Source organism: Carassius gibelio, chromosome B1 (assembly GCF_023724105.1).
Source record: "Carassius gibelio isolate Cgi1373 ecotype wild population from Czech Republic chromosome B1, carGib1.2-hapl.c, whole genome shotgun sequence".
Classification (NCBI taxonomy): domain Eukaryota; kingdom Metazoa; phylum Chordata; class Actinopteri; order Cypriniformes; family Cyprinidae; genus Carassius; species Carassius gibelio.
This window is the reverse complement of record NC_068396.1, coordinates 33,490,453-33,510,683: the sequence shown is the minus strand read 5'-3', so window position 1 is coordinate 33,510,683 and position 20,231 is coordinate 33,490,453. Positions and strand designations below refer to the sequence as shown.

The window sequence follows — 20,231 nt, the reverse complement described above, 5'->3', positions numbered from 1 at the left end:
AAATACGCCATAATAGCAATCCATAATGGAACTTGCGCACCTGCTTTTAAAGGGAATGTTGGATGACGCTCTGATTGGTTTATTTCACGTTACGCCCAAACCACACCTATGAATAATGAAGCTACTTCAGACCAACCCATTTTAGATTTGCGCCGGGCGCAAGAGCCATTTATCCCACCGGGAAAATAGCAACAGCGCCGAGACCCGCCCACAAAGTTACTTGCGCTTCGCGCTTTGACACTTGCATTTCAGATCGTTTAAATAGGGCTCTTATATTTATGTGTGCAGAATTATTAGGCATGTTTTCTTTTACAGATGAAATGCGCTAAAATAGAGTTTTAACTCAAACTGTAAGGTCGAAAATTATGAAATACCCATGAGAAATATCAAACACAAATGCAATACAGAAATTGATAAGTTAAGACTTGACCATTGTACAAAAAATGCTGACTGGGTCATGAGGTCAGAAAAGAAGAAGAAAAAAGCAGGTCAAGAAGAACTGACAACACACACACACACACACACACACACCCATTACCCACAGTGACAGTGGGACTGAGTGACATCAGATGTATGATAGTTTTTTAATTTTCTATCATCCATATAGTGTTGTATAGTCATGAAACTATGCATATTTACTCAGAATAACTTGTCTTCTATGTGTACATTTTTTTTTGAAGTGTTTAGAAGCTGCACTTTAAAAAAATAAAAAGACATTTACTGGTTCCTTTTTTACTATTATTTCAAAAAATCACCACGACAAAACCATTCAAGCTATCCAAAATTCATTCACACCTGTTGTGTAAGATTAATTCTTTAAACAGTGGTAAAAGAGGATGTGGTGCTGAACCTTCAAGAGTCACTCAAAACGTATCTGTCCATAAAGCCTATAAAGAATTATTCTTAATATACAGTTCACAATACTTCAGCTTGTTATTCTAATTAAGTGAGGGTCACTTTATCAGTAAAATACATACAATTCATATTATTTTTTTGAAAGATTTCTATAAATGATTTAAATTATACTCGTTTCTACAATAATTATTTAAAAGTAATCCTATAGCTCCCTCTGGTGGCCATTATTGGTACTAAGAATTGCAAGCTTGATTTATAAGTTATGATAGTTTTAATTTTATGCTGGCTCTTGAAAATGATAAAGCTATGAAACTTACTGTGCTTCCTTCAAATGATGACTTCTACTTATATAAAAAATTATGAAGAGTTAGAATGAAACATTTTAAAGATATAGTAAAATAACTATTGTATTTTTTATGTTACTTTAATAAATCTCTATGGCAACACCATTTAAGCTATCCTAAACCCATTCACAATTTCAGTATATTGGCATCATGTTGAAAAAGGAGTATGGAGTAGTATGAGGAGGAGTATGAATTCATTTACAGGCTGATTTTTTCATAAATCCACAATAAAATTTCTGATTTCTGTATCAATCTGTGTTGTTGTTTGTTTATTTTTATCTTTTATTTTTCATAGGAAGATAACTGACCCTTTACTCTCCTTTTTAATAAATGTGCTTATAAACCAAGGACAAGCTATTTATAGCTGTATTTATAAACTGCTTACTACTGACTATTAATATTGGGACAAGGCTTTATAAAGCATGAACTGACTATTTACTAATGAGTGCAGTTATTATAAAATGTTATCAATGCATTTGCTAATGTTAACAAATTAGACATTATTTTACAGTTATCAAATCCTTAAATGACTCATAAGCATTTGTGAAAGTTCTGCTTGCATTACAGCTTAGTATTGATCTGTGAGCTGAACAGATTTACTGTTACATCCATGAGATTTTGTAAATTCAAATAAATATAATGTTACAGGATGTCATAGGTCAGTATCAAATGAGTTTGAAATTATTATTTGCAGCACAAATAAGGTTTTTTTTAGGATTTTTAAAAATCCCTAAAACTGTCAGAAAAAGGATAAGGCCTAAGCTATTTATATGTGAGTGGCTAAATTTATTTTTGTTTTTATAATTGTAATACACAAACTATGAAATTATACAAAATGTATAAAAAGGTAAATAAATAAATACGCACACATTAAAAAAGCAGCCAAGTCGAATGAGTTTCCTTTTTTATATAGATTAAAATTGAAGACAGAAGCAAGTGGTAAATGTGGTCACTTTAATATTCAAATCCAGTAGATCCACTTCAGATTTATTTCTCAACAGTTTATGTTCACGTGGCTGTTTTCGTTTATATTCGCCAAGCTATTTTGAAATAATCTTGTCCGTGATGTGTTCGTTCGTACGACGAAAGGCAGAAACCTGCAGCTCAAGAGATATGTTATTCTGCCAGTCGCGCTTTCAAATAGTCTTGCACACTTAAACGGGTCACAAACACCTGCATTTAGCTCTTGTTGTGTTATAATCGGTATATTGTGTGCATTGGTGGCAATATTTTATTTAAAAAAGCTCTTATACAAGAATAAATTCGTTTGTTTTCAGCTCGTAACACTATGCGCTGATCGGAGCGGTGATTTCAGATAGGCAGCCGCAAATATTTAATTTTTACACAAACAGTTCAAAAACATCTGAATTTAGCTCTTGGTGTGTTTTAATTGGTGAATTGTGTAATATCGCTGCAATATTTTATTTGTAAAAGCTATAAAACAAGAATAAACTCGTTTTTTCTGAGCTCGTCATTCCACACGCTCATGCTCAGAGCGGTGATTCATCTCTCGTGTTTCTCACGTATCACTGACTACACATTAATTATTAATGAGCCCTGACCTGATAATAATCAGATATGTTGGTTTAGCTTGTCATTGTGAATTAAATCTAAGTATTTATTTGTATTTTAACCAATTTAAAAGTGAAAGTAAAAGTCCGGGAATTGAACCTGTAGGGGCGCTATTTCTCTCAGACAATGTAAGTCTCAGCACATAATACTCAAACAGAGGGACAGAGTGAGATGAGATGTCTGACAGTTTTTTAATTTTCTGTTATCCATACAGTGTTGTAAAGTTGTGAAACTATCCATATTTACTCAGAATGACTTTTTTTCTGTATGAAAAAAGGTTTTGAAGTGTTTGGAATTTAAAAATGCAGGACAATTAATAATTCCATTTTTACTGTCATTTAAAAAAATCACCAAGACAAAACCGTTCAAGCTATCCAAAATCCATTGGCAATTTAAGTTGTTTAAAATGTTTTGGCATCATGTAGACAAAGTTTGGTGTGTATAGTGTTGCTCTCCTCTGAGCAGTATGCATTAATTCACAGCTAAATGTAAAAAAAAAATCCACATTCAAATCAAAATAGCTGACTTCCTGTTGATCGTAGCTGATGACTGTGAATTAGAAAGTTGTCCGTCTTGATAAGAACAATTTATGTACCAAGTTTTGTGTCTGTAGCTAAAACTAACCCCCCCACTTTTGACAAATGGTGGCGCTATAGAGTGCCTCCTTCACGCCCTTTTAAAAGCTTTTGCCATTGTCTAGCTATCACTAATACTGATATGTGTTTTGAGTTTCATGTAAATCTGAGGTTGTTGTCTGCCTCAAACTCACCATAACAGAACATTCAAGTTTGACACGTTGCCATGGCAACACTATATCAGATATCAATATCCCCACAACAGATTTACATCGGCGGTGTTTTGTCATTATTCTGATGAAGTTTTAAGTAAATCGAGTAAAAATAAGATGCTGAATTCAAAGCATTTGGAAAATGACACACTTCCTGCTGCCAGTTGGTGGCGCTATAACGTTGACTCTTAATAGTCACATATATACAATCAGTATCATACAACGAACAAACCCATGAAGTTTGATCAAATTCAGGAAATGTATGTGGATGTTATTAGACATTTCCTGTTCCTCATTTCTCGCCATAAGTTCCACGCCTCGCCACGGGCAAACCGTTCGAGATATCAAAAATCCCCTCGCAATTTTTCATCCACAATGTCTTGAGATCATGTTCACCGAGTTTCGTGGCGAACGGGTTGAAAACCTCAGAGGAGTATTTCAAATTCCAGAGCATGCTTTTTTTAAACAGCCCTGAATAGCTGACTTCCTGTTGGGCGGAGCCTATGACATAAAGCGCGAAAGTTGTCCAGCTCAATGAGATCTACAAGTGTACTGAGTTTCATATAAATATATGCAAGTGTGTGTGAGCTATGGTTCAAGATTTCTGACTGTGTTCCAGGGGGCGCTGTAGAGCCCCTGTGCCACGCCCGGGTCCCAGCCTCTGCGGCGTCCTGATGGCCGCAGATTCCAATGTGTGTGCCAATTTTCAAGAGTTTTTGAGCATGTTAAGGCCCCCAAAAACCCCCGGAAGGTTTAATAAAAAATAAAAAAAAATATAGCTGCAAGCAGCGATGGCGGGCTCAAGCCACCAATGCCATCACCACCCCGGTGGCATCAGGTAAACTGTGCCCAGCGGGCACATGCATTCACAATATCCCTCTGGCAGTGAGGTTTTAAAGGATAGAGGGGAGCGTAGAGGGGAGCGTGCATTTGCAGTGGCTGGGCCACGACTCTGGAATACCCTGCCTTTAGAGATCAGACTGGCCCCTTCCTTGTCTATTTTTAAATCTTTGCTAAAAACTTTTTTATTTTCCTTAGTGTACTGACTACTGTGTTATGCTACATTTTGAAATGGGTGGTTTTAAATTTTTTGTCTGGTCTATTTTTATGTATGTGTAATATTCTTGCTCTTATGTTAAAGCACTTTGGTCAGCCAGGAGGCTGTTGTAAATGCGCTATACAAAAAAATTGAACTTGAACTAGAACTTGAACTTGATATGGCAGTTAATCCGAATCATCTAGACTTTAAAATCACATTCACAGAACAATATATATATATATATATATATATATATATATATAACTTTAGTAACACTTTACAATAAGATTTCATTTATAAACATTATGTTAACATGAACAATATTTATATAGCATTCATTCATGTCAGTTAATATTCTAAACTTAAACATTAAAACATTGTTTTATTGTGATTTTTTTCCAAGCACATTTTACCAATTCCAAACCATATCAATCTTAATAACTACCATTATTTTTTATTTAATCATTTATGAGTGCTATACAATAGTCCAGGAAAGCTGGAAGAGAAAAACAGGTCAAGAAGAACTGACAAAAGAATTGCAAAAGAATTAGGAATTAATGTGAAGATTAATTTTTAGTCAATTCTGCAAGACAGACTTTCAGGAAAGGAGGTGGAATAAAAATGAGCTCCTAAATCTTAATCCCAGATTCTGGAAGATATATTCCTCAAACCATCGAACAAGAGGAGGTGGTGCTGGTCCTTCACGAGTCACTCTAATCTGTTCATTAAGCCTATATATAAAGTCTTAATATATAGTATTTCACAATACTTCATGGTATTCTAATTAAATAATTTTTTGGAATCTTAGATTTCTCAGAACCTGACACATTGTAATTCTGAGACTCCAGGAAAGTGGCAGTTCTGTAAAATGTTGGCGCTGGAGACTAAATGCTCACTGATAGTTTCACACCTAATTCACTTAAAACACACACAAACACACACACACAGTGACAGAGGGACAGAGTGACATCAGATGTATGTTTTTTAATTTTCTGTCATCCATATAATGTTGTATAGTCATGAAACTATGCATATTTCCTCAGAATGACTTGTCTTCTATGTGTACATTTTTTTGAAGTGTTTAGAAGCTGCACTTTTTTTTACTGGTTCCTTTTTTACTATTATTTCAAAAAATCACCACGACAAAACCATTCAAGCTATCCAAAATTCATTCACACCTGTTCTGTAAGATTAATTCTTTAAACAGTGGTAAAAGAGGATGTGGTGCTGAACCTTCAAGAGTCACTTAAAACGTATCTGTCCATAAAGCCTATTAAGAATTATTCTTAATATACAGTTCACAATACTTCAGCTTGTTATTCTAATTAAGTGAGGGTCATTTTATCAGTAAAATTCCTAAAATACATATTATTTTATTTGAAAGATTTCTATAAATTATTTAAATCATACTCGTTTCTCCAATAATTATTTAAAAGTAATCCTATAGCTCCCTCTGGTGGCCATTATAGGTACTAAGAATTGCAAGCTTGATTTATAAGTTATGATAGTTTTAATTTTATGCTGGCTCTTGAAAATGATAAAGCTATGAAACTTACTGTGCTTCCTTCAAATGAGGACTTCTACTTATATAAAAAATTATGAAGAGTTAGAATGAAAAATTTTAAAGATATAGTAAAATAACTATTGTATTTTTTATGTTACTTTAATAAATCTCTATGGCAACACCATTTAAGCTATCCTAAACCCATTCACAATTTAACATCTCAGTATATTGGCATCATGTTGAAAAAGGAGTATGGAGTAGTATGAGGAGGAGTATGAATTCATTTACAGGCTGATTTTATCATAAATCCACAATAAAATTTCTGAGTTCTGTATCAATCTGTGTTGTTGTTTGTTTATTTTTATCTTTTATTTTTCATAGGAAGATAACTTACTCTCATTTTTAATAAATGTGCTTATAAACCAAGGACAAGCTATTTATAGCTGTATTTATAAACTGCTTACTACTGACTATTAATATTGGGACAAGGCTTTATAAAGCATGAACTGACTATTTAATAATGAGTGCAGTTATTATAAAGTGTTATCAATGCATTTGCTAATGTTAACAAATTAGACATTATTTTACAGTGTTATCAAATCCTTAAATGACTCATAAGCATTTGTGAAAGTTCTGCTTGCATTACAGCTTAGTATTGATCTGTGAGCTGAACAGTTTTACTGTTACATCCATGAGATTATGTAAGTTAAAATAAATATAATGTCACAGGATGTCATAGGTCAGTATCAAATGAGTTTGAAATTATTATTTGCAGCACAAATAAGTTTTTTTTTGGATTTTTAAAAATCCCTAAAACTGTCAGAAAAAGGTTAAGGCCTAAGCTATTTCTATGTGAGTGGCTAAATTTATTTTTGTTTTTATAATTGTAATACACATACTATGAAATTATACAAAATGTATAAAAAGGTAAATAAATAAGTACACACACATTAAAAAAGCAGCCAAGTCGAATGCGTTTCCTTTTTTATATGGATTAAAATTGAAGACAGAAGCAAGTGGTAAATGTGGTCACTTTAATTTTCAAATCCAGTAGATCCAGTTTATGTTCACGTGGCTGTTTTCGTTTATATTCGCCAAGCTATTATGTGTTTTGAAATAATCTTGTCCGTGATGTGTTCGTTCGTACGACGAAAGCCAGAATCCTGCAGCTCGAGAGATATGTTATTCTGCCAGTCGCGCTTTCAAATAGTCTTGCACACTTAAACAGGTCACAATCACCTGCATTTACCTCTTGTTGTGTTACAGTGGGTTTATTGTGTGCATTTGTGGTAATATTTTATTTAAAAAAGCTCTTAAACAAGAATAAATTCGTTTGTTTTGAGCTGGACACTGTACGCGCTGATCGGAGGCGGTGATTTCAGATAGGCAGCTGCAAATATTTCATTTTCACACAAACAGTTCAAAAACATCTGAATTTAGCTCTTGGTGTGTTCTAATTGGTTGATTGTGTGATATCGCTGTAATAATTTATTTTTAAAAGCTTTAAAACAGGAATAAATTCGTTTTCTCTGAGCTCTTTACTCCAGACGCTCGTGATCACAGCGGTGATTCATCTCTCCTATTTCTCACGTATCTCTGGCCAGAAATAATTTATCCATGAGCCCTGAACCGGTAATAATCAGATATGTTGGTTTAGCTTGTCAGTGTGAATTAAATCTAAGTATTTGTTTGTATTTTTAACCGATTTAAAAGTGAAAGTAAAAGTCCGGGTATTGAACCTGTAGGGGCGCAATTTCTCTCAGACAATGGAAGTCTGAAGCACATATACTCAAACAGAGGGACAAAGTGAGATGAGATGTCTGACAGTTTTTTTTAATTTTCTGTTATCCATACAGTGTTGTAAAGTCGTTAAACTATGCATATTTCCTCAGAATGACTTTTTCATCTGTATGAAAAAATTCTTTGACGTGTTTGGAAGCTGCAATTTAAAAATACAATAATGATTCCCTTTGTAAGGTCATTTAAAAAAATCACCACGGCAAAACCATTCAAGCTATCCAAAATCCATTCACAATTTAAGTTCCTATCAGAAATACTGATGTGTGTTCAGAGTTTTGTGAAATTCTAAGTATGTTATTTGCCTCAAAATCACCTGAGAAGTATTCCAGTTTGACATGTTGCCACGCCAACAATTTTTTAGATATCAATATCCCCCTTGCAGATTTATATCGGCTGTGTTTTAACATTATTCTGATGAAGTTTGAAGCAAATCGAGTAATAATAAGATGCTGAATTCAAATCATTTTGAAAATGACACACTTCCTTCTGCCAGTTGGTGGCGCTATAACTTTGACTCCTAATAGTCACATATATGCGATCGACATCATACAACGAATAATCTGATGAAGTTTGATTAAAATCAGGAAATGTATGTGGACGGTATTAGACACTTCCTGTTTCTCATTTCTCGCCATAATTTCAACGCCTCGCCACGAGCAAACCGTTCGAGATATCAAAAATCCCCTGGCAATTTTTCATCCCCAGTGTCTTGAGATCATGTTGACCGAGTTTGGCGGCAATCGAGAAAAAATCCTATGACAAGTATTTCAAATTCCAGAGCATGCGCTTTTTACATAACTCTAAATAGCTGACTTCCTGATGGGCGGAGCCTATGACATGCAATACGAAAGTTGTTCGGCACGATGAGATCTATATGTGTACTGAGTTTCATATGAATATGTGCAAGTATGTGTGAGCTATACATCAAAATTTTTGACTGTGTTCCAGGGGGCGCCGTAGAGCCCCTGTGCCACGCCCGGGTCCCAGCCTCTGCAGGCTCCTAAAGGCCACAGATTCCAAAGTGTGCGCAAATTTTCAAGAGTTTTTGAGTATGTTAAGGACCCCAAAAGACCCCACAACTTTGACGAAAAATTTGAATACTAAACCCTAAATAGCCAACTTCCTGTTGGGCGGAGCCTATGATATGCAATACAAAAGTTGTTTGGATTGATGAGATTTATATGTGTACCGAGTTTCATACGTCTACGAGCAGGAATGTATGATATATGGCCCTCCATATTCCAGGGGGCGCTGTAGAGCCCCTGTGCCACGCCCGTGTATCAGTCTCTGCCCGGCCCTAATGGCCGCAGGTTCCAATCTGTGTGCCAATTTTCAAGACTTTTTAAGCACGTTAAGGGCCCCAAAAGCCCCCGAGACGTTGGAAAAAAATAATAATAATAATAATAAATATAGCTGCAAGCAGCGATGGCGGGCTCAAGCCGTCAGTGCAACACCACCCCGGTGGCATCGGGAAAACTGTGCCCAGCGGGCATAAGCATTTACAGTAACCCTCTGGCAATCAAATTTTAAGGGATATGGCAGTTAAAGGGTTAATCCGACCCGTCTAGACTAGACTTTTCCCTAAATTTGAGACTCTCGAATGTCCAATGTCAAGCCAACTTTATGCCTGTTTTTGTTTTGTTTTTTACTTTATTTTTCTTTTCTCTGTGCCGGATTGCTGATGTCTTTTACCCGGGCATAGATGTCCATCCATCAATTACGAACATTCATCCGCAAATGTCCGAGCGGTCGCGAGCGCGGATGGGAGAATGGCGCATGTTTTATTTTTTTTGAGCTACTGGGATGGTGCCCCCTCTGGGAGTTGGTGCCCTATGAAGACTGCGTATTCTGCATATAGGGAGTGGCGGTACTATCTGGAAGATATATTCCTCAAACCGTCGTACAAGAGGAGGTGATGCTAGTACTTCAAGGATCTCTCAAAACCTATCTGTTCATAAAGCCTATATATAAAGTCTTAATATAGTATTCCACAATATGTTGTGCTATTCTAATATTATTGTGGTTTTTTATTGACATTGTTTTTTGCTGTTATTTTTTGTTTTAATATTGTTACTGTTGTTACTTGTTGTACGGTGACCTTGAGTGGTTTGAAAGGCGCCTTAAATAAAATGCATTATTATTATTATTATTATTATTATTATTATTATTATTATTAGCTGTACACTTGATAAAAAAAATTAAATATTAACTTATGCAATTGTATATATATATATATATATATATATATATATATATATATATATATATATATATATATATATATATATATATATATAGTGTACAGTTTTCTTTTATTGCATCTTGAAATAAATGTTTCTGAGTTCTGTGTTTGTTTATTTTTTTTATTTTTATTTTTTTTTAGGAAAATTACAGCCTTTAATCTCCTCAAAATAAATGTGCATATAAACCATGAACAATTTAATTATAGCTGTATTTATAAAATGCTTACTAATGACTATTAATTTTGGGAGTAGGCTAGCAACAGTTGATGTTGAGGCCTAAGATATTTCTTAAGCTGTAATGATGAAAAAACAACAACAACACCAAATTGCTTTTTTTTCTGCTGGTCTCCCTCCCTCTCTCTTTCTCTCTCTCTCTCTTTCTCTCTGACACCAAGCCCATCCCCTCTCCCACACATTCACACAAACTCAGCACACACACTTAACACACACACACTTAACACACAAACATACACACACACACACACACACACATTACCCAGAGGGACAGTGACATCAGATGTATGGTAGTTTTTTAATTTTCTATCATCCATATAGTGTTGTATAGTCATCAAACGATGCATATTTCCTCAGCATGACTTGTCTTCTATGTGTACATTTTGTTGAAGTGTTTAGAAGCTGCACTTAAAAAAATAAAAGACATTTACTGGTTCCTTTTTTACTGTTATTTCAAAAAATCACCATGACAAAACCATTCAAGCTATCCAAAATTAATTCGCACCTGTTCTGTAAGATAAATTCTTTAAACAGTGGTAAAAGAGGATGTGATGCTGATCCTTCAAGAGTCACTCCAAGCTTATCTGTCCATAAAGCCTATAAAGAATTATTCTTAATACACAGTATTTCACAATACTTCAGCATATTATTCTAATTAAGTGAGGGTCATTTTATCAGTAAAATACATATTATTTTTCTTTGAAAGATTTCTATAAATGATTTAAATCATACTTGTTTCTACAATAATTATTTAAAAGTAATCATATAGCGCCATCTGGTGGCCATTATTGGTACTAAGAATTGCAAGCTTGATTTATATGTTATGATAGTTTTAATTTTAAGCTGGCTCTTGAAAATGATAAAGCTATGAAACTTACTGTGCTTCTTTCAAATGATGACTTCTACGTATATAAAAAATTATGAAGAGTTGGAATGAAGAATGTTAAAGATATAGTAAAATAACTATTGTATTTTTTTATGTTACTTTAATAAATCGGTATGGCCACACCATTTAAGGTATCCTAAACCCATTTGCAATTTAACATCTTCAGTATATTGGCATCATGTTGAAAAAGTTTGGTGTGAACTACTTGTGTCTTCTTGGAGGAGTATGATTCATTTTCAGGCTGATTTGATCATAAATCCACAATAAAATTTCTGAGTTCTGTATCAATCAGTGTTGTTGTTTGTTTATTTTCATTTTTTTATTTTTCATAGGAAGATAACTGACCCTTTACTCTCCTTTTTAATAAATGTGCTTATAAACCAAGATCGAGCTATTAATAGCTGTATTTATAAGCTGCTTATTAATGACTATTTAAGTTGGGACAAGATTTTATAAAGCATGAACTGACTATTTACTAATGAGTGCAGTTATTATAAAGTGTTACCAATGCATTTACTAATGTTAACAAATTAGACATTATTTTACAGTGTTATAAAATCCTTTAATGACTTATAAGCATTTGTGAAAGTTCTGCTTGCATTACAGCTTAGTCTTCATCTGTGAGCTGAACAGTTTTACTGTTACATCCATGAGATTATGTAAATTAAGATAAATGTCATGTCACAGGATGGAATAGGTCAGTATCAAATGAGATTGAAATTATTATTTGCAGCACAAATAAGTATTTTTAGAATTTTGTTTTTAATTCCTGAAACTGTCAGAAAAGGATAAGGCCTAAGAGATTTCTTAAGCTGTAATGAAAACAGCAATGTTAGCAAAAGCAACAAAAAATAACAATTTAAAATACTTTTTTTTTCTGGTGATTAAAGAGATGATTAAGTTTCTCTCTCTCTCTTTCTCTCTCTCTCTCTCTCTCTCATTGTGTCTGCCACTCAGCTCATGCCCATCCCCCACTCACAGACACACACACACACACACTCAGTCAGCACACATACATTCCTCAAACAGAGGGACAGAGTGAGTTGAGATGTCTGACAGTTTTTTAATTTTCTTTTAATCATACAGTGTTGTAAAGTCATGAAACTATGCATATGTCCTCAGAATGATTTGATCTCTGTATGAATTTTTTTTTAAGTGTTTGGAAGCTGCAATTTAAAAATACAAGACAATTAATGATTCCCTTTTTACTGTCATTTCAAAAAAATCACCACGACAAAACCGTTCAAGCTAACCAAAATCCGTTCGCAATTTAAGTTCCTCAATGTTTTTTCAACATGTAGATAAAGTTTGGTGAGTATAGTGAACATTTCCTGTGAGGAGTATGCATTAAATCAGAGCTCAATTTAAATATTCAAATCAAAATAGCCGACTTCCTGTTGGTCGTAGCTGATGACTGTGAATTAGAAAGTTGTCCGTCTTGAAAAGAACAATTTATATACCAAGTTTGGTGTCTGTAGCTAAAACCAACCCACCCACTTTTGACAAAAGGTGGCGCTATAGAGTGCCTCCTTCACGCCCTTTTAAAAGCTTTTGCCATTGTCTAGCTATCAGTAATACTGATATGTCTTTTGAGTTTCATGTAAATCTGAGCTTGTTGTCTGCCTCAAACTCACCATAACAGAACATTCAAGTTTGACACGTTGCCATGGCAACACTATATCAGATATCAATATCCCCACAACAGATTTACATCGGCCATGTTTTGTCATTATTCTGATGAAGTTTTAAGTAAATAGAGTAAAAATAAGATGCTGAATTCAAAGCATTTGGAAAATGACTCACTTCCTGCTGCCAGTTGGTGGCGCTATAATGTTGACTCTTAATAGTCACATATATGCGATCGGTATCATACAACGAACAAACCAATGAAGTTTGATCAAATTCAGGAAATGTATGTGGATGTTATTAGACATTTCCTGTTTCTCATTTCTAGCCATAATTTCCAAGCCTCGCCACGGGCAAACCGTTCGAGATATCAAAAATCCCCTCGCAATTTTTCATCCCCAATGTCTTGAGATCACGTTTACAGAGTTTCGTGGCGAATGGGTTGAAAACCTCAGAGGAGTATTTCAAATTCCAGAGCATGCTTTTTTTAAACAGCCCTGAATAGCTGACTTCCTGTTGGGCGGAGCCTATAACATAAAGTGTGAAAGTTGTTCGGCTCAATGAGATCTATAAGTGTACCGAGTTTCATATAAATACATGCTAGTGTGTGTGAGCTATGGTTCAAGATTTCTGACTGTGTTCCAGGGGGCGCTGTAGAGCCCCTGTGCCACGCCCGGGTCCCAGGCTCTGCAGCGTCCTGATGGCCGCAGATTCCAATGTGTGTGCCAATTTTCAAGAGTTTTTGAGCATGTTAAGGCCCCCAAAAACCCCCGGAAGGTTTAATAAAAAATAAAAAAAATAATAATAAGAAGAATAATCCTTAGAAGAACAATAGGGCTCTTCGCCCCTTCGGGCTTGAGCCCTAATAATAATAATAATAATAATAAAAAATAATCCTAAGGAAAACAATAGGCCTCTCGCCCTTTGGGCTTGAGCCCTAATAATAATAAGAATAATCCTTAGAAGAACAATAGGGCTCTTCGCCCCTTCGGGCTTGAGCCCTAAAAATGTGGTATTCTTGGTGATCCACTAGAAGGAGCTCAGGTGTTAAAGATTGTGAGTTTGGGGAGTCCCCTGCTGAACTGGAAAGCTTGAGCACACCTAAATTACCAAATTCTGCTATAAATTTGATAGCATTTCTCAATCAGTCCATAGGTTACTGACAATAGAGGAAAGTCTTAATTTCAGCACAGGGTAATAGAAATGTAGCACTTGACAAGCCTCCCCGGACTCGCATCTAGCACATATATTTAATACTTTGTTTAGAAAATATATACTGTGGCCATTCCAATTGTTTTTTTTTTTTAATGATTCAAATCTGAAAACAGCTGTGCCTTTTATAATGAAAGTAAAGTAGGTGTAATTGTCTGTACATTTCTACTGTGATCTTTCATTGAATATACTACCACAGTAAATACCTAATTTTATTAATGTAATAGTTTTGGTGATACTAGATGGCAAGAGTGAGATTGACCTTTTATGTAAAATACATTTGTAGTCTTCATGTATAAAGTTTATTCATATGCTGCCCTGAGTACATTATATATATTTTCAGAACTAATAGCTGTCTATACAGTATTGTTCAAAATAATAGCAGTGCAATGTGACTAACCAGAATAATCAAGGTTTTTCATATATTTTTTTATTGCTACGTGGCAAACAAGTTACCAGTAGGTTCAGTAGATTCTCAGAAAACAAATGAGACCCAGCATTCATGATATGCACGCTCTTAAGGCTGTGCAATTGGGCAATTAGTTGAATTAGTTGAAAGGGGTGTGTTCAAAAAAATAGCAGTGTGGCATTCAATCACTGAGGTCATCAATTTTGTGAAGAAACAGGTGTGAATCAGGTGGCCCCTATTTAAGGATGAAGCCAACACTTGTTGAACATGCATTTGAAAGCTGAGGAAAATGGGTCGTTCAAGACATTGTTCAGAAGAACAGCGTACTTTGATTAAAAAGTTGATTAGAGAGGGGAAAACCTATAAAGAGGTGCAAAAATGATAGGCTGTTCAGCTAAAATGATCTCCAATGCCTTAAAATGGAGAGCAAAACCAGAGAGACGTGGAAAAAAACGGAAGACAACCATCAAAATGGATAGAAGAATAACCAGAATGGCAAAGGCTCAGCCAATGATCACCTCCAGGATGATCAAAGACAGTCTGGAGTTACCTGTAAGTACTGTGACAGTTAGAAGACGTCTGTGTGAAGCTAATCTATTTTCAAGAATCCCCCGCAAAGTCCCTCTGTTAAAAAAAAGGCATGTGCAGAAGAGGTTACAATTTGCCAAAGAACACATCAACTGGCCTAAAGAGAAATGGAGGAACATTTTGTGGACCGATGAGAGTAAAATTGTTCTTTTTGGGTCCAAGGGCCACAGGCAGTTTGTGAGACGACCCCCAAACTCTGAATTCAAGCCACAGTACACAGTGAAGACAGTGAAGCATGGAGGTGCAAGCATCATGATATGGGCATGTTTCTCCTACTATGGTGTTGGGCCTATTTATTGCATACCAGGGATCATGGATCAGTTTGCATATGTTAAAATACTTGAAGAGGTCATGTTGCCCTATGCTGAAGAGGACATGCCCTTGAAATGGTTGTTTCAACAAGACAATGACCCAAAACACACTAGTAAACGGGCAAAGTCTTGGTTCCAAACCAACAAAATTAATGTTATGGAGTGGCCAGCCCAATCTCCAGACCTTAATCCAATTGAGAACTTGTGGGGTGATATCAAAAATGCTGTTTCTGAAGCAAAACCAAGAAATGTGAATGAATTGTGGAATGTTGTTAAAGAATCATGGAGTGGAATAACAGCTGAGAGGTGCCACAAGTTGGTTGACTCCATGCCACACAGATGTCAAGCAGTTTTAAAAAACTGTGGTCATACAACTAAATATTAGTTTAGTGATTCACAGGATTGCTAAATCCCAGAAAAAAAAAATGTTTGTACAAAATAGTTTTGAGTTTGTACAGTCAAAGGTAGACACTGCTATTTTTTTGAACACACCCCTTTCAACTAATTGCCCAATTGCACAGCCTTAAGAGCGTGCATATCATGAATGCTGGGTCTTGTTTGTTTTCTGACAATCTACTGAACCTACTGGTAACTTGTTTGCCACGTAGCAATAAAAAATATACGAAAAACCTTGATTATTCTGGTTAGTCACATTGTACTGCTATTATTTTGAACAATACTGTATCTGTAGAGGAATAGAAAAACAGCACCATGTCCGAAACCTCTGAGCTGTGTGTCTATGAAGAGTGATGCATCCCTACCTCATAATATTATTTTCAGTGATGGAGCAGTGACTTCTGACCTCAGGTAAGACAAAAGCTGAAAGAGATTGGCTAGCTACTTTGTTTTATAAGATGAGTGAATCCTAACGTGGAATATTAATGTTTGCATGATATTAGGATAATAATTTTTTTTAAATATTGTGTAAACACATAAAGATTGGTCTCACAACTGCAGGCCACGTGTAACTAACCACACCAGCAAAGGACCTCCACATCCACTATTGCCAAGATCGTCTGAGACCAGCCACCCAGACAGATGCTCTAACAGTCAGTTTGCATAACCTAAAAATTTCTGCAAAACTGTCAGAAACCATCTAAGGGAAGCCCAACTGCAGTTTGTCGTCATAAACAGTGTTGTGCAAGTTACTTTCATACTGTAATACATTATAGATTACTTGTTACTGTTATTTAAAAGTAATTCTTACCATACAATATTACTGTCTAAGAACTTAATGCATTACATCACTCTGAATTACTTTTGAGTTACTTTCAGTAAAAAAAAAAAAACTACAGAAGAAGAACGTAAAGGGTTAGATTACCCAAAAATGAAAACTAGCTTGTGTTTTACTCACCCTTGAAGCATCCTAGGTTTATATGACTTTCTTCTTTTAGCCGAATCCAGTCAAAAATTTAACAAAAATTGTCCTGGATATTCCAAGCTCTATCATTGCAGTCAGCGGGTGTTGCAGTTGAACACTCCACAAATTGTCAAATAAAGTGTGCATATCTTTAACTTGTTAAATGTCACCCCGTCCCGTATACAGGACACCTACGTTGACTATACTATTTTACAATCAAATCTAATCTAATCTTGACAAACTATATATCGTTGGAAAGGTCTAAGACTCCCAAATATATGTTTTACCAATATTTTTTGTTAAAAATTATGTAGGAAAAGTAATAGATGAATTTATGACAAGAGTGCCCCCTCAGAAATCTACATTACAAAAGGAGCTTTGACCTTTGTTTAAAAAAAAGACTTCCTCGTTGCCTTTTTCTCTATCACATTTTAGAAATCATCAGAAGTTATATATTACTTGAAAACATAAAATCTCAAAATTCATCCTTCAAAACCCAATTTAAAATCAGACATTGCATTACCATGTAAATGGCACATCAAAATCATGTTACAAAATGTTTTCAGTCATGAATTATACAAATGTAGGTTTGTATCATGCACATTCAAGTCTATCTTCAAAAACGTGAGTGACAGTTAACAGGTTAAATGTTACATTATTTATTTGCATTGCATTTGTAGAGAGACAATGTTCCTGTAAGAAAAAAATTATTCTTATTTTTTTTTGGTGATTTTTAGGGGCCGAGCACAGATGGTGTGAGGACCCTATTGTATCTGTTCTGTTTCTTCTTCTTCTTCTTCTCCAAAATGAATCGCATTTTTGAGGGCTTAAACATGCTCAAAAAGTCATGAAACTCTGCACACGCATCAAACCTGGTGAAAATTTGTGTCTGATATAGATTGTCTGATTCAGAAGAGGGTGTGGCAAAATGGCTCGACAGTGCCACCTATACTAAGAAAATCAACAGCCTTCCGGCTATGTTTCACGTACATGCACGAAAATTGGCACACATACGTAACACACCAATACCTACAAAAAAGACTCTTGGTGCAAAATTCTAAACCCAATAGGAAGTCGGTTTGAATTTTTAATTTTATGAGCAATTTTTGTGAAACTCCTCCTAGAGATTTATTCAGATCAACACCAAATTTTAATCTAAAGGCTTCCCATAGTTGATAAGACTCCGAACCTGAACAGATTGACATGCCCATATTCAGTTATAGTCATAGCGCCACCTATTGGAATTGCGAAGGACTTGAGGTTTCGTTAAAGGGCGTGTCCATGGCGGCCTGACAAATTTCGATGTTTCGCCATGAAAAAGGAAGTTGCTGTAACTCAGACATACAATGTCCAATCTGCCCCAAACTTCACATGTTAGATAAGACTTCTGCCCTTAAAAGATCTACATGCCCATATTCAGTTATAGTCATAGCGCCACCTGCTGGCAACAGGAAGTGACATGTTTTACCCTGCGACAAACTACTCCTAAACATTTTTTGACATTAATGTATTTTTTGTGGTCAGTCTAATCTAAAGGCCTGTGTAATGTTAAATTGTGGAGATATTGAGTTTTTGTTAAAGGGCATCTCCATGGCGCCATGACAAAATTTGAAATCTCGCCACAACAAGAGAAGTTGTTGTAACTCAGACATAAAATGTTCAATCTTCCCCAAACTTCACATGTTCGATAAGAGTCCTGTCCTGAACACGTCTGAAGGCCACTATTTCATTATAATGAAACCACCACCTGCTGGCAACAGGAAGATTGACACATATATGGAATAAACATTGATATATTCTACTTATAGTTATGAGTTTAAATGCATATTTCTCATCGTCCACCTTTTTACTAAAGCCACTCGCTGGTGGTGAGCCCAGGTGCGAGGGCCCGTTCATCGCTGCTTGCAAGTTTAATTGAGCCTGTTCTTTTATAGGTTGTCTGGCTGTATGGTGACAGAGGAAGGCTGTGGTTATTTGTCTTCAGCTTTGAGTTCAAACCCCTCACATCTGAGAGAGCTGGATCTGAGCTACAATCACCCAGGACCATCAGGAGTCCAGCTACTCAAACACAAACTGGAGGATACAAACTATCAGCTGCAGATACTCAAGTATGTTTGGCAATAGTACTGACTAGATAAGAGATAGGCAACATCTGTCATGAAGAACATCTGTCCTGCAGAGTTTAACTCCAAGAACTGTAGCTTTAGTAATCCTGTGGACATTGGTGAGCTTGTTCTGTTGTGTTAGATTAGGGTTGAAGCTGAACCCTGCAGGACCACTGCACTCCAGGATCAATGTTACCTATTCCTGGACAAGACTTTGAGCAACATGAGCCGGTTCTGTGTGTTGAGAGTTTGACTGGACGTTGTTACTGGGAGGCTGAATGGAGTGGCTTTGTTGAAATATCAGTGAAACATAGAGGAATTAACAGGAAAGGAGGTAATGACAGTTGGTTTGGATACAGGGGCAAATCCTGCTCTGTACTGCTCTGCTAAAGGATTCACTGTTGAGAGCACAATGAGAGCACTGACATCTCTGTAACTTCGTCTAAGAGAGTAAGAGTGTATGTGGATGTGTCTGTTGGTGTTCTGTCCTTCTACAGCGTCTCTGACACACACACACACACACTCACACACTTACACACATTCAACACCACATTCACTGAACCCCTATGTGCTTGATTTGGGGTTCATTATGTCTCCAAAAAATCTCATGTCAGATTAAATCACAAAAACAATTAACAATTATTTTCACACACATCTATCAATCTATCAATTCTGTGTCACTTCTCAAGCTGCTTCATGTGTGTACATGAACATTTGACTTTGCTTTCAATGAACTACAACGGTGCCTCTATTAATTGTATTTTACATTTTATTAGTCGTACACCTTTTTGACAACTGAAATCCAAGTGGAATTTTTGTTAAGCTCAATTACATAAATTACACAATTATGTGAATAGGTTGCAATATATTCAATAGATTAAAGTAATTTGTATTATTATTGTTTTTATAACCAGTGCTTCATAGAATGAGTAGTTCAATGCCTGAAAGTACAGTCTTCTATTGTGATGCATCTCAAAGTTGTTTGGATTAGTTCATAGCTCAGAATCCTTTCAAATATTGAGAAAACACCACAGAAAGTGAATGAAACAATAGTTCTGAAACCAAGTCACTGGCTGAATTTAGAATAGCATACTATTATTTCTGATATATAAAGATATGCCTAACCTGATTTTACCAAGTGAGACATGTTCCTGGGACAACATCGTTGTTGACCCTGGAACAACATTGTGATTAACCAATCAGATTTGAAGAACCAGTTTATAGATTTTGTGAAGTTTATGCTTAAAATCAGTGTTTGGTGCTTGTACATCAGTGTCATTCATCTATCATTTCCTCTGATTTTAGGGATTACTCATGGTTAAGGTTAGGTTTAGGTGTAGGGATATGGTTAAGAAT

At 35.5% G+C, this 20,231-nt stretch overlaps 1 protein-coding gene across 1 annotated transcript in view; it reads left to right on the top strand.

The window, feature by feature from the left end:
* The window catches only part of LOC127949414 (NLR family CARD domain-containing protein 3-like), a 52,207-nt gene extending 32,212 nt beyond the window's left edge, over positions 1-19,995 (top strand). The window contains exon 4 of the mRNA XM_052546643.1: positions 18,705-19,995. Within this exon, the coding sequence (XP_052402603.1) occupies positions 18,705-18,894 (190 nt within the window). The 3' untranslated portion in view covers positions 18,895-19,995. The remainder of the gene's footprint in view (positions 1-18,704) is intronic.
* Positions 19,996-20,231: the final 236 nt, after the last annotated feature.